At 49.5% G+C, this 12,574-nt stretch overlaps 1 protein-coding gene across 3 annotated transcripts in view; it reads right to left on the bottom strand.

Annotated features, from left to right (window-relative positions):
• Nucleotides 1-5,376: 5,376 nt before the first annotated feature.
• Nucleotides 5,377-12,574, bottom strand: part of UBE2G1 (ubiquitin conjugating enzyme E2 G1) — a 107,310-nt gene continuing 100,112 nt past the window's right edge. For all 3 annotated transcript variants that reach the window (XM_045487264.1, XM_045487263.1, XM_045487266.1), the window contains one exon: nucleotides 5,377-6,480. Coding sequence is in view for 2 of the 3 variants with exons in the window: in XM_045487263.1 (XP_045343219.1) it covers nucleotides 6,373-6,480 (108 nt within the window). In the remaining variant the exon portion in view is untranslated. The remainder of the gene's footprint in view (nucleotides 6,481-12,574) is intronic.

The raw sequence follows: 12,574 nt of genomic DNA on the forward strand, positions 1-12,574 counted from the left end.
AGGCAGACGGACGGAAGAGGCGGAGAGACATCAGGACGCCGCTCGATGACATCAGTTGGTGGCACGGGACCGGAGAGAGCCGAGAGATCTGGGAGAGGCGTCGGGCCAGAGGGGCTGCCCCGCGTGTCTCCTGTGCGTGTGGACCGGCACCCTCCGAGCAGAACCCCGCCTGGCTGCAGGTGCTGAGAGTGCAGATGACCGTGTTCCCCGGTGCCCGAGGTCTCCTGCCACACAGGCGGGGAGTGCGTTGCAAAGGCAACTCAGGTGCAGACCGCAGGGGCTGGTGTAGTAGGGGTCATGAAACCTGAAACCTGGGTCTCGGCCATATCGAGGACCCGGGCGGGCCCTGTTGTTGGGGTGGCAAACTGGACTCCTATGTTCAGTAGTGCTGGGGCTTGACACGGCCCAGGACGGGGCGTGGAACCCGCCAGCGCAGTGAAAGCGGGAAGCCGGCCAGATTCAGTATTGGGATGGACAGGTGGGGAGCCAAGGAACCAAAGCCTTCAGGGAACATGGGGTGACCAACAGCAGGAGACAGGGCTAAAGGCTATGGCAAGCAGACAGCAGGAGACCCTTCTAAACAGACTGTCATACGGAGGAGAATCCAAGGAAGGCTGATGGTCCCCATTCCTAGAAGCATCCAGGACTGCAGGGGAAGTGGTGACCGGGGACAAGAGCTGAGGAAGAAGCGTGGGTTAGAGGAGGGGTCAGAACAGCAGAGGGGGAGCGTCCGAAGGGGGAGAAGCCTGAGTGCTACGGAGGGTTAGCATCTGTAGGTTGGCAGAGGAGCAATGTGGAGTCCACACCGTCCCAGGGTTCGGGTTCTGAGGAAGGGGGAGGAGTTCTGGCTGAGGTCCCCAGGGGATGGGAGGGGAGAGGGCGAATGTGTCAGGGCAGTGGTGTGCTCAGGGACATGATGTCCAGCTGGGGTGGGCACGTGGGCAGGGGAGAATTTGCCAGGCTACTGAGCTGCCATGGCTCAGAGCCTCCTGGCGTGTCAACAGTGGTTTAGAGGTGCCGCACGACGGGCCACTGGGCTCATGAGTGTGGCCTGCCAAGCTCGTCTGCTTTGAGTGCCCTACCGATGACCTAAAAGTGCTTGGGGACTCTGCCACAGCCGGTGCCTGCTTTTGCATCAGACCACGTGTCTTTGTCCCACCAGCACCACCCTGGCATGTGACACGCAGCAGGTGCTCGGTGTGTTTGAGGAGTCGTTCCCACCACGAGCTACACCAGCAGTCGGGGACGGGGTTCACATCGGGCTCTGCAACTGACCTGCTGTGTTGATCAGGGCAGGACCCTGCAAGCTGCCCTCTCAGGTCCTACAGCAGTTTCTACAGGGGGACAGGACATCCGGAGGGTCACGAACCCCTGAGAACGTGATGGAAACCAGGGAGAGCAGCACACATGGAGGAAGAAACAAATCTATGCCCTTCCCACCTGCTTGGACTGGAGGCCTGCAGCGAATGAAAGCTCCCTAAGGGGCCTCGTCAGCTCAAGGGCTTGTCTGCCTCCTTGTCATGACCATGACCTGCCCTCACCAAGCCTTCTCTCAGAGGTGAGAGCCCTCCTCCTAGAGATGCTGGTACCAGGACTCCATCTCTGACCTGATCTGGGCCCTCGTCTTCCAAGGGGACTCCTACTGGCTGGAAACCCCTGAGCTACAGAGCCTGTGAAACAAAGCATCAGACAACTCCAGCAGCCAACAGGATTCCCGGCAGCTCGCAAGGTCAGGCAAGATGTCTGAGCGCCCGAACATGGTTCACTTTAGATGTGACTCGGGTTTTGCTCAGATAAGGAGGAACTCGGCGTGGAGCTGTCCGGGACGGGGAACACGAGGTGCGTGAAGGGTCGCCACAGACCGCCTAGGGCACAAGGGCACAGGCTCTTCCCGGGGAGGAGGTGCCAGGTCCTGGTAGAGAGGGGAAGGGAGGGAACCACTGGACCCGTGGGCCAGCGAATTAGGTTCCACTACGGGCCTCAACACGTGCGAACACGTGCGCCCCCGGGTGACCTTGGGAAGGAAGAACCACCTGCTAGGGAGGGAGCAGCACCCAGCACAGAAGCGAGGAAGCAAGGCCCTGGAACCGAATCCTCGCCGGAAACGTACTCGCTCTGCAGTCTTGCCACGCTGATCCGAACCCGTTTTCCTCATGAGAAACTACTACTTTGGAGGACCCTTGTGAGAATGCGCCTTGCACCCGCCTGCCATAAAGTGCAAGCTCCATCAGTAGGAATACGGTTTCTGGCGCTCCTTGGGAACAAACGAGGTGTTGCCGGGCACACAGAGCGCTCTCATGCTTCCTCCTGATGGATGCTGCCATTAGGAGCATCCATTGATAGATGCTTGGGTCTTGCCTAGGATTCTCTGAGCAGCTCCTAGGTCTAAGCTGTGTCTGCTGCCTTTTGTGAAAGCTTCTTCCTTCTCCTGATTTATTCCACCTGTGTGAACAGGAAGCGGAATTCTTTCATCATTTCACTATGGCTCAGTGGGGCATGCAGACTAAATGAGACCAAAAAAGAAAAAAGTTACCCCTACCTTGACAGTCATGTTACACACATCTGAAACGGAGCAACCAAAAGCAGCTTATCCTGGAAATAATTTGCTCTGCAAACTGAACCCTGTTGGGGCTTCCAGTCCTCCAGAAAAAATTTTTATCAGTAAAATTAAACTCTGAAAATGACCCCGAACCTTCCCCGGACTGCTTTCAAGGAGGATTTTCTTCTTGTTTCTAACTCAGCTCTCATTAAGAGATCTGGCTTCTTGTTCCTTTCTCAGGTCGCAAGGAGGAGGCCTTGGCGGCCACTGGCAGCATTTATCAACACAAACACTACCTCACACTGTAAATCCACGTGAACTCCACGTGAGGGCACAGGGTAGAAAGGTAGACAGGGACACCCTTTTAAGGGCGGGAAAAAGTGCTCGGTCTTGCCCCTTTTATGCTAACTTGCTAAGTGAGCCTGGTGCTACTTGGGGCCACGTTCGCCCATCCGTGTGGAGGAGGGAAGGTGGTGGGCTTGAGGTGGTGCCCGTGGGCTCTTCCGGTCCACGCTCAGGTCTGGGTTCCCCGCCTTCTAGCTTACGTCTGTGGTAGAGCCGCTTCAGGCTAAAGACAAAGTCCCCGAAACACGCTAACACATGCTCATTTCATTCAAGGCCCTTCATCAGCAGGTACCTGACTGGTGAAGGATGCTGCTTGGCCCCGTACTGGAAATCTTAAGACCATTGTAGCAGGTCAGAAGTCAACTTCCCACCCTCTGGTTCCTTCTTTAAATGAAGTTTTAAAAGTCCTTTATCGAGATTCCCTTGTGGACCTTTTGGTATCATGTGCTGTTTCGAAAGAATCCCACAACTTGCTTTTGAGACCTGCATCCTAAAACCAAAATAGCTCGTGATACAGCCTCTAAGTGATCATTTATTGATTTACACAGCATCCACCACACGATGGAGGTGCTTTACAATACAGCAAACATCACAACAGAACTCACATAGTTAAATACAATCAACAAATTACAGAACTAAAAAAAAAAAACAAAAACAAAAAAAACAACAAAAAACTGGAATGACGCAACATTATGTCAGATTTCAGAGATGCTGAGAAGTGGCAGTACAAAGAAGGCAATTCCACCAACTGGAGACCAGACGGGCAAAAAATAGATCCACAAGCACCACAACCCCAAGTGTGCAGATTCGTAGAGGGTGGTGAGCATATGAAATAAAATTTCACAACCGAGAATGAAGGCCATTAAGGATACCAGGACACCCACGTGATCACAGAACGAGTGGAATACCCTCACAGAGAGAGTGCCTCGTAATGACAAGGGAACCAATCTCTCGTGGATTTTAAACTCACAGAAGGAGGCCAGAAAGCCACTGAGATCATACATCCCGTATGAGCACAGACTGAAATCTGGAAGCCTTCACAAGAACTTGGAATCAATTTAGGAAATAGCCAACAGTCCTAAAACCCATAAGACTGTGTAGATGTTGTTGACAGTTGGCACAGAGTTAGGGAGAAAAATCCTTTTCCTAGAACAGAGAGGACTCACCTCACACTAGTGATGAGGCACTGGAGGGGCAAAAGCCACCTGGATCAGTGTCACCTGAGAGTGGTTTAATATCAAATATGGAGGCGCTAAGTTCACACTGTCAGATGAACACAGGGAAAGGCACAGGTGATGCCCCTGGCAGAGAAGAAGTCACACACAACCCCCCCCCCCCCAGGCCTGTGTGTCCACATGCAGCACACCAGGGCACCAGGTGGAAAAGAGCGGGAAGGGAGGGGCCCTCATTCCTGGCTCCCCCTTTGACTCCCCAGGATCTAGCCCCAAAACACACATGGTTACTCCAAGGTACCTGCATTTAAGTGGCACTTAAAGTTCAGTAAGAGTTGTCCCTGAGTTACTAGGTCATTTGCCGCTCCCTGAAGAGTCAAGTCCCAGGTTTTAACTTGACAGATCACTAGCAGAATCACAGCAACGGGAGAGCAAAGTTCAGACTCCATTCTGCCACAAGCAGCCACCATGTGGACAGTTTCTGATGTAACAGTAAGAGGGACTGCATTCAAATCCCAGGCGCGTGTGCACTACCAGCACTTTGGGGCAACAAGTTTTAGAATTTGGGGGTGGGGGGGGTGGGGGAGTCCCAAATGAAGTTCTCAAAGAAAACTGGCTGCAGTAAATCAAATCAAACAATTTTCACACTCAGCAATTACACACGTATGGGACTTTATAATGCTTCAGAGTGGGGAACAGACAGGTGTTTAGAAAAATCACTCTCTACTGTGTCTACATCCTCAACCATTTTACTTCTGCTTCAAAAAGGACCTGCAGAGTCCAGAGAGGATGGGGCTACTCATAGGGATCCCTTCACTCTCTGCCAAAGCGTCTCTCCAAGCCCCACAGAGCAGAGACGCACCAATTCTCACAGAATTGTGTCCCATCTGGTACCATCTCGAGTTCTGTCTCTTACAGGCCAACTACTACTTCCCAATCCCAACCTCACACCCAACATAGAGGAACCTGGGCCTGCCGTTAACACTGCACACGTTCACTTCATCATTTCCTGAAGCTGTTTTAGAAAACATGGTATGAAATATGCTTATGCTCAAACGTTAATAAAATCCAAGTGCACAATAAAATCTGTCAGTGACAGAATCTATATGTCAAACAGCAAAGCATTCACACCCCTGTAGTGCTTTGAGATCCACATAAGAACCTAGATAGAGCCCCATACATCCACTGCCACGGCCATGGGATTTTCAAGTATAAGTCTGTTTGCATAAGGAATCAACCTGAGATTTTTCTAAACTGCATTTCTCTGGCATTCAGTATTATAACCTTCATTCAATACAATAAAAGCCAACAACTTGACAATTATTGGAAAAAAATTGTATTTTGGAAGAACTCACTACATAAGGTGACAGAATTCCAAAATCAAATTACATGAAAATATACATCGCAATTTCTTTGTACAATAAGTGAGAAAAAACCTGCAGTATAGAAGAGTAGAGGCAAAGAAACACGAAGGGCTCAGGAGAAGGGGACACGGGGTCAACAGCGTCTGTCCTCGCGAACCCGCAAGTGACGCAGAAAGCCTGTGCAGTGCACACCGTAATCCACCCGACCTTAACGGCAGGGAACTGGGGGGCAAAAGCAAAACCAAACCAGACTTCTGCACCATGTGGGGCGAATTTCAGTTAAGTTGGATTCTGAACTGAGTCTTTTTAGTTCTCAGGGACAATGACTGAGTTCAAGAGCTCTCAACAGCCAAAACGTGTTATTGCTACAACCAACCCAAGAGACGGTACAACTAGGGTACAAAAGGACAAAGCACCTGGTGATGACCATTCCTCTGAAGTCATCATTAAAAATCAAGTAGTTGCTTCTTAAGTATTTCAGTATTGGAACTAAATGATTTGAAAACTTTCTGGCAGATAGAAGAGATAAAAGCAAAGGGGAGTGTGTCAAAACAAAGAAGATACAAAAGTTTAGTAAGTGAAAAGAGTTTAATGAAGCCTCAATGGTTTAAAGGAAATTAAATGGAAACTTGTAATCTAATCGTTTTTCATCTGACATGCTTTAAGGAGTCTTTTAAAACTGATAAGAAACAATGAATAGGGAAAGAAAACCTGCTAAAATCTTTTAGAATTTACACGATTCTTATTCTACTACAAGAAAGCATTATTTGGTACAAGGTGTATCTGTGGATGTACATGAATAGTATATATATTATCCGGATCATGTTGTGCTATGTACAGGTCTTTACAATTCTTCCTGAAGGTTAAAACAGTTCATTAGAATTCAAAATGCGTAATCATCTGTAAGTTGGCACTTGTTAGGCTCTTGTGTCAGCACTGATACTGGCATGTTCTATCGCAGCCCACTTCCAGCCAGTGTCTGCCAACTTGTTACGACAGAAGTCCAGCGATAGGTGGGTAGAGTGCAGGGAAACAGTGCCGTGTTTCTCAGTTGGAGACCCTACAACAAAGCAAAGAGCGTCACATGATGAATTTACAAATCACAAAAGAATTAACTGATTAGAAATTTTTATTTGTATTCTATTTCTTTGGAAACGAATTCTTCATTTCATTTTAAGCTCACTTTTGTGCTCCTCCAACATGGCAGCCGCATATGGCCGTTTTATTTCAAGTTTAAATGACAGTAAATGAAATTTAAAGTTCAGTTCAAGTGCTCAATATGGCTAGAGACTGCCATACTGGATGACAGTACAGACACAGAAGATTTCTTTCCATCAGCGTAGAAAGTCGTAGTATACTTCCCTAATTTAGATTGTTTTCAATATCCCAAATGTCTTTCAACTTATATTAATTACATCTGAAGTCAAACACTGCAGAACCACTTTCAAGCCAATTGATTTGGCAATTTGTGAATATTTAAGAATATTCAGAGAAACAACTTAAGACCATCACCCTTTTCAACCTGTTGAATTTGATCCAACCCTGCAGGTTCCATCCAAACCCATTTTGTCTGTGAAGCTGCCCCCAACGGCACATTCCTGTTATTTCGTCTCTGCCGGGCCCATGCCCTCCGTGAGCCTAGAAGAACCACATCTAAATGACAACAACCATCTCACCCAGCACTTACGTGCCAAGCAAGTTTACAAACCTATCTCGTGCAGTGTTCGTAATCACCAGATGAAGGAGTTTCCCCTATTTTATAGAGAAAAGTGAGACAAGGTCACACAGTTTATAAGGGGCAGGGCTTCCTGCTCATAAAGTTAGAAAAGCAGCAGATTCAAGTTTTATTTATTTATTTTTAAAAAAATTTTTTTTAAACGTTTATTTATTTATTTTTGAGACAGAGAGAGACAGAGCATGAACGGGGGAGGGTCAGAGAGAGAGGGAGACACAGAATCTGAAACAGGCTCCGGGCTCTGTGCTGACAGCACAGAGCCCGACGCGGGGCTCGAACTCACGGACTGCGAGATCATGACCTGAGCCGAAGTCGGCCGCCCAACCGACTGAGCCACTCAGGCGCCCCAGCAGATTCAAGTTTTAAAAAAACAAGTCTAACGACTGGACTTTCCTTCAGTCGCCGTGTGCTCTGAGTACACAGGGAAGCAAGGGGAGGGAGCAGGGAGAATACCTATTCTTACTGGACCGGGTCAGCTGCTCCAGAAACCCGTGGACCTGTGCTGTCTGGCAAGCACAGTGCTGGGCACGAAGAGCCTGAATGGAAGATGACTGGAAATTCGAGGGTGTCACTTTAAACCCCTAACAAAGAAGCCAAGTGTACCGAAGTCACACCAGACATGTGTCTTCTCAAGCCCCAAGTGAATTGATCGACCTCACAATCACCCACGTTCGACCCTACCCAACTCTGCTGTGGGCCCACCCGCGGCCCCGCCTGTGCTCATTGCCTTAACCAAGACCACCTCCCGCAGGCCACTCCCGAAACGGGTAGATCACCCTCCCCAGCACACAGACACACAAACGGACACACGTGTTGTACTGGAAAATCTAAAGACGTCACTGAAACCAAGACTTGTGGTTACAGAACAGGTATTATCATTTTTTGGTGATGTTATCGGAATGTTTTTCCGAAGGCCAGACCACGCCCAACTTAGTCCCAGGCCAATTAGTCCCTCAGAACTGGCAGAGACCTGGGTGCAGAAATTCAGTAATTGTTCCCCTAGGACGTGACCAAGAAATTTCAAGACCATGAAAGAATCCTTTAAAAATGGTTTCTGTGCAAGGTTTTAAAAAGAAAAAGGCTCCACGGGGGACCGACTGCTCTGAGTCAGTAAACACCTGAAATCAGGCAATCGGGTCATTCACGAGAGCCCAGCTTTAACAGCACAGACTTCTTCAGCAGAAACAGAAGAATGTATTCCCCGCCCCCGTGAATAAAATGTATTCTAAAGAGACAAAAAGCCTCAGCACAGAAAAGCAAGTCTGCTGATGGCGCTCCAAACAGATGGGGCCAATTCCATAAGCAAATTTCACTTCCAACTGAAACTGTATCTGCTTGTTAAAATCACACACGTTTTATATTAACTGAAATTATATCAATTGTATGTCTCTATGAAATCACTTGTTAAGTATCTGTTTTTTACCTCAAAACTCAGTATTACTCCCGATTTTTAACCTACAAATCTGGAGACGGTTCACCTCCAAAGGACATAACTGTCTCATTCTATTTATTTCTGAAATGAGAATCAAATCAGGGCACCTGGGTGGCTCAGTTGGTTGAGCATCTGACTCTTCGTTTCAGCTCAGGTCAAGATCTCATGGTTCGTGGGTTCAAGCCCCAAGCGGGACTCTGTGCTGATGGTGCGGAGCCTGTTTGGGATTCTCTCTCTCTTCCTCTTCCTCTCTCTCTCTTCCTCCCTCCCTCTCTCTCTCTCTCTCTCTCTGCCCCTCCCTGCTGCAAGCACGCATGCGCTCTCATTCTCTCTCCCTCTCTCCAAATAAATAAAACATTAAAAATCATTTTTTAAAAAGTCTAAGAAGTACGAATCAGACAGGCATGCTTCCAAATAACAAACACTTCTGATGTTGAGGAAGGTAATAAAAATAATTCCTCGCTCAGGAATAAACGTTCCAATAATCTCAGCCACTTTTCACTGAAAGCAGACCATGAGGATTGAAATGGCCTGTGTCGGGAAGTTTCCCACTACCGTTCACACAGATGCCCCGACGTCCCCCCAGCCCCACTCTTCCTCCGGCAGCCACCCGGTGTCCTGCTAGACAGCAGCACCCCTCACAGGGCCACTTTCTTCTCGTGCTGTGGCACTTCTGACCGTCCACACCCCCTTTCTTTCTGAGGATGCAGCACCTCCCACCGCCTGGCTCTCCTCCTGGGACCAACCAGCCCTTGGGCTTCTGTTTCTTCCTTCTGCCCCCCCACCCCCACCCCCACACCTCGTCTCTACCCTGGAGACCGCCGATCTCAGCAGGAGCCCTATGCCGACCTCTGTCCTCCACAATCAACATGAGTCATGTGTCTGACGGGCCAGATGAACAGGATAATTCACCTATGGTGCTCTACATTTATCCCAACACCTCCCAAGAGAACACCACCTTTGTAAATGGCAGGAAACTAACAAGTATTCATTAACAAGAACTGAAATGAGCTCAGGGTCACCTGTTCTTGGTGTTACCTCTCATTTCAAGATACAAATCTTAATCCTTAACAATAAGCAACTGTTAAAAAGAAAGCTGATCTATATTATCATGTTGATAGATATAAATCACACTGAACTAACAAAATATCAAAAGGCCATGTGATTTTTAAAAAGTGCAGAACATACACCAAGTGTATGCTTGTGTTATATGCGCAGACACACATCACCGTGTGCACATGGTGTGTCGGGGGCAGTCGGATTTCTGAAGATTAAGCTACTGTCAGTGGTCACCTCTGGGAACAGAATTGGGGGCCACCACCGGAAAGGGAGACAGGCTTCTGTGTTGCAGACTCTGTCCCTGACGTTTGGGGACAGGAGGGAGGAGGGAGGAGGGAGGAGGACAGCGATAAAGAGGCAGGCAAGCAGCAGCAGGCTGAGGAGGGACGGCAACAGAGCCGTGGCACGCACGGGCGAGGAAGAAGACCCTACCAGAGGTATGACCAACGGTGTCCAACGACACAGAGATCAAGACGCAAAACTATACTAAGCCTGTGGATGTGGATGTGGCTGTGTCATCGGTTTAGTTTACTGTGGGGAGGACAGAAGATGAGCCAAACGTGCCTGGAAACAGACGGTTAGGGGGAAAGGCAAAGGCTTCTGCTTCCCAGCCCCCTCTTCCTTCCCAAAGTGAAGTACCACTGAGAACGTTACGACTTTTAGTGTATTTCTTCAAGTCTCTGCTTTAAAAAAGCTCTCCCTCTGCCGCACAGCTGTGAACGGACAGTGTCTGTGCTAACTCACGGGAGCAGCGCCACACGCGATGTTTCTGCAAATTGCTTTTCCTACTCAAGACCATCTCTGAGATTTCACCATGTGTCTATAGTGCACAGTTAGTTGCTGGATAACGTTCCAGTGTATCAACCCTAACTGATCAATTCTTGCTGACAGGCCTTTTAAAAATCACGCACAGCGCTGTGCCTTACCTCCAGGTCTCCTTGTACACACGTCCCAGACTTTCTCCAACCGACTAGATACTACCAACTTGTTCCCCAGTGCTGACACAACTTCACTCGTGCCGACATTCAAGTACACCGTGTCCCCAAACCCTTACCAACACTTGCGTCTCTCGGACAGTTTGATTTTTGACAACCTGATTGATGAAACGTCATCTCCCTGTAGCTCTGTATTTCTGATTACGAATTCAGGTATGTTTCACATGCATGACAACTAGCTTGCCTCCCGCTCGTGTTTATTATTTATGCAAATCCTTGTCCTTGGTGCTGTTTTTCTTGCGGATTTGCACAAGCTGGTGTAGGTGCTAGATCAAACCCTGAAGATCAGAATATAGAGCGATCTCTTTCCAGCCCACGGTTTTGTCTTATCATAATATTTCAGTTTTCAGTTTTGACATAGATTTACTGATTTTTCCTTCTCCAGGTGTGTTTTTTGTGCCTAATAAACACTTCTCTCCCTTGTTATTCTCCTTTATCTTGTTCTGTAATGGTTTTGTTTCTCATACTTCTATCTTCTGTTTTCGGACTTATTGGAGATGGCCTGGTCTCCCCCCACCGCAGTTAACAAAGGTCGCTGCAGACCGCCTGCAACAACGAGAGTGCCCTGGAGCAGTGTGCCACAGTGCAACAGTGTACAGGAGCCCCTGTAGTAGATCGGGCCACCTTCCCGCAACCCAAGAGATCAGAACGGCTCACCATGGCAGAAGCCTTCATTTTAAGAAGCCCTGGGTGAGACGTGGGGGCTGGTCCTTCAATGACCTCAATGTGGTCCGCTTGGGGTGACCGCTTACTCCAGATGCGGTCTCAGTAAGCAGTGGGGAGACAGAATGCATCATTCACAGAGCCACACAGACGCCTATCAGTGAGAAAGGACTCTGGACCCGCACACGCACGCCTGCGGCCACGCAAAGGCAGCAGGGCTCCCGCATCGTGCTGGGTTGTACAACGCCCAGAGTCGTGCGTCAGGACCCCTAGGAGATGGGTTCGGAGGCAGGGATTTATTTGTACGAGGTTTACTGAGAAGTGCTTCCAAACACACGAGTGAAAGAAACGGGATTAAGCAGAAGGAGAAATGAACTAACGGGGCAGCACGCAGGTGGAACGAAGGCCTTAGTCAATCCCGCACCGGAACAGCCTCTTGGAGAATTCCCAAACCGAGAGAAGAGAGTCCGTGTTCCGAGCCCTCACCCCAACCTGTCACTGGACGCGGGTAACCCCAGGAAAGGGACTGACTAACTTGAGCAATTCACCTCTTTTGGTGGAGGGCAACCACCCACGCTCTACACCCAGCACACCTGCCCCTACCCTCACCCGTTCCCTCCCACGAAGCCACCACCACAGCGCGAGCAGACCCACGGAGAGGTCCCCGTGGCAGAGAACCTGAGGGAGGGCTCCATCCGACGGCCAGTGAGGAACAGAACCCTGCAGCAACCACCTGAGTGAACCTGGAGGCAGGTCCACCCGCCACAGGTGAGGTTCCGGGTGAGCGCGGTGCCAACCAGCACCTTGCCTGCAGTACCGCGAGGGACCCGGGGCCAGAAGGCCCGGCTAAGTCACACTCAGATCCCCACGCTCTAGAAGCTAGGAGATGGCGAATGTTGTTTGAAGCCACAAAATTTGAGACGATTTGTAACAGCACCAGAGAACTACAACAATCCCACCAGCCCTAGCACGGAACACAAGGACTGGCTCTTCCTGTCTGGTGGCACAGAACGCGGCCACGCTGCTCCTCGGGCTGGAGGACTCGCTTCTCCCCGCTGCCTCTCTCCCTCCCGTCACGCACCTGAACCGGCAGACAGGGAAGGCCACTGAGGTCTTCACAGAGGACAAGGCATAACCACCAAGGAGAAGCGACATAAAGAGACAAGTACTCCATGGTTCCGGTAACACGAGGGCATCACGGCAGTCAAACTCCTAGACACACACAGCGGAACAGTGGCCGCCAGGGCCAGGGCTGGGGGGACCAGAGAGT

The sequence above is a fragment of the Leopardus geoffroyi genome, chromosome E1, assembly GCF_018350155.1.
Source record: "Leopardus geoffroyi isolate Oge1 chromosome E1, O.geoffroyi_Oge1_pat1.0, whole genome shotgun sequence".
In the NCBI taxonomy this organism is placed as follows: Eukaryota; Metazoa; Chordata; class Mammalia; order Carnivora; family Felidae; genus Leopardus; species Leopardus geoffroyi.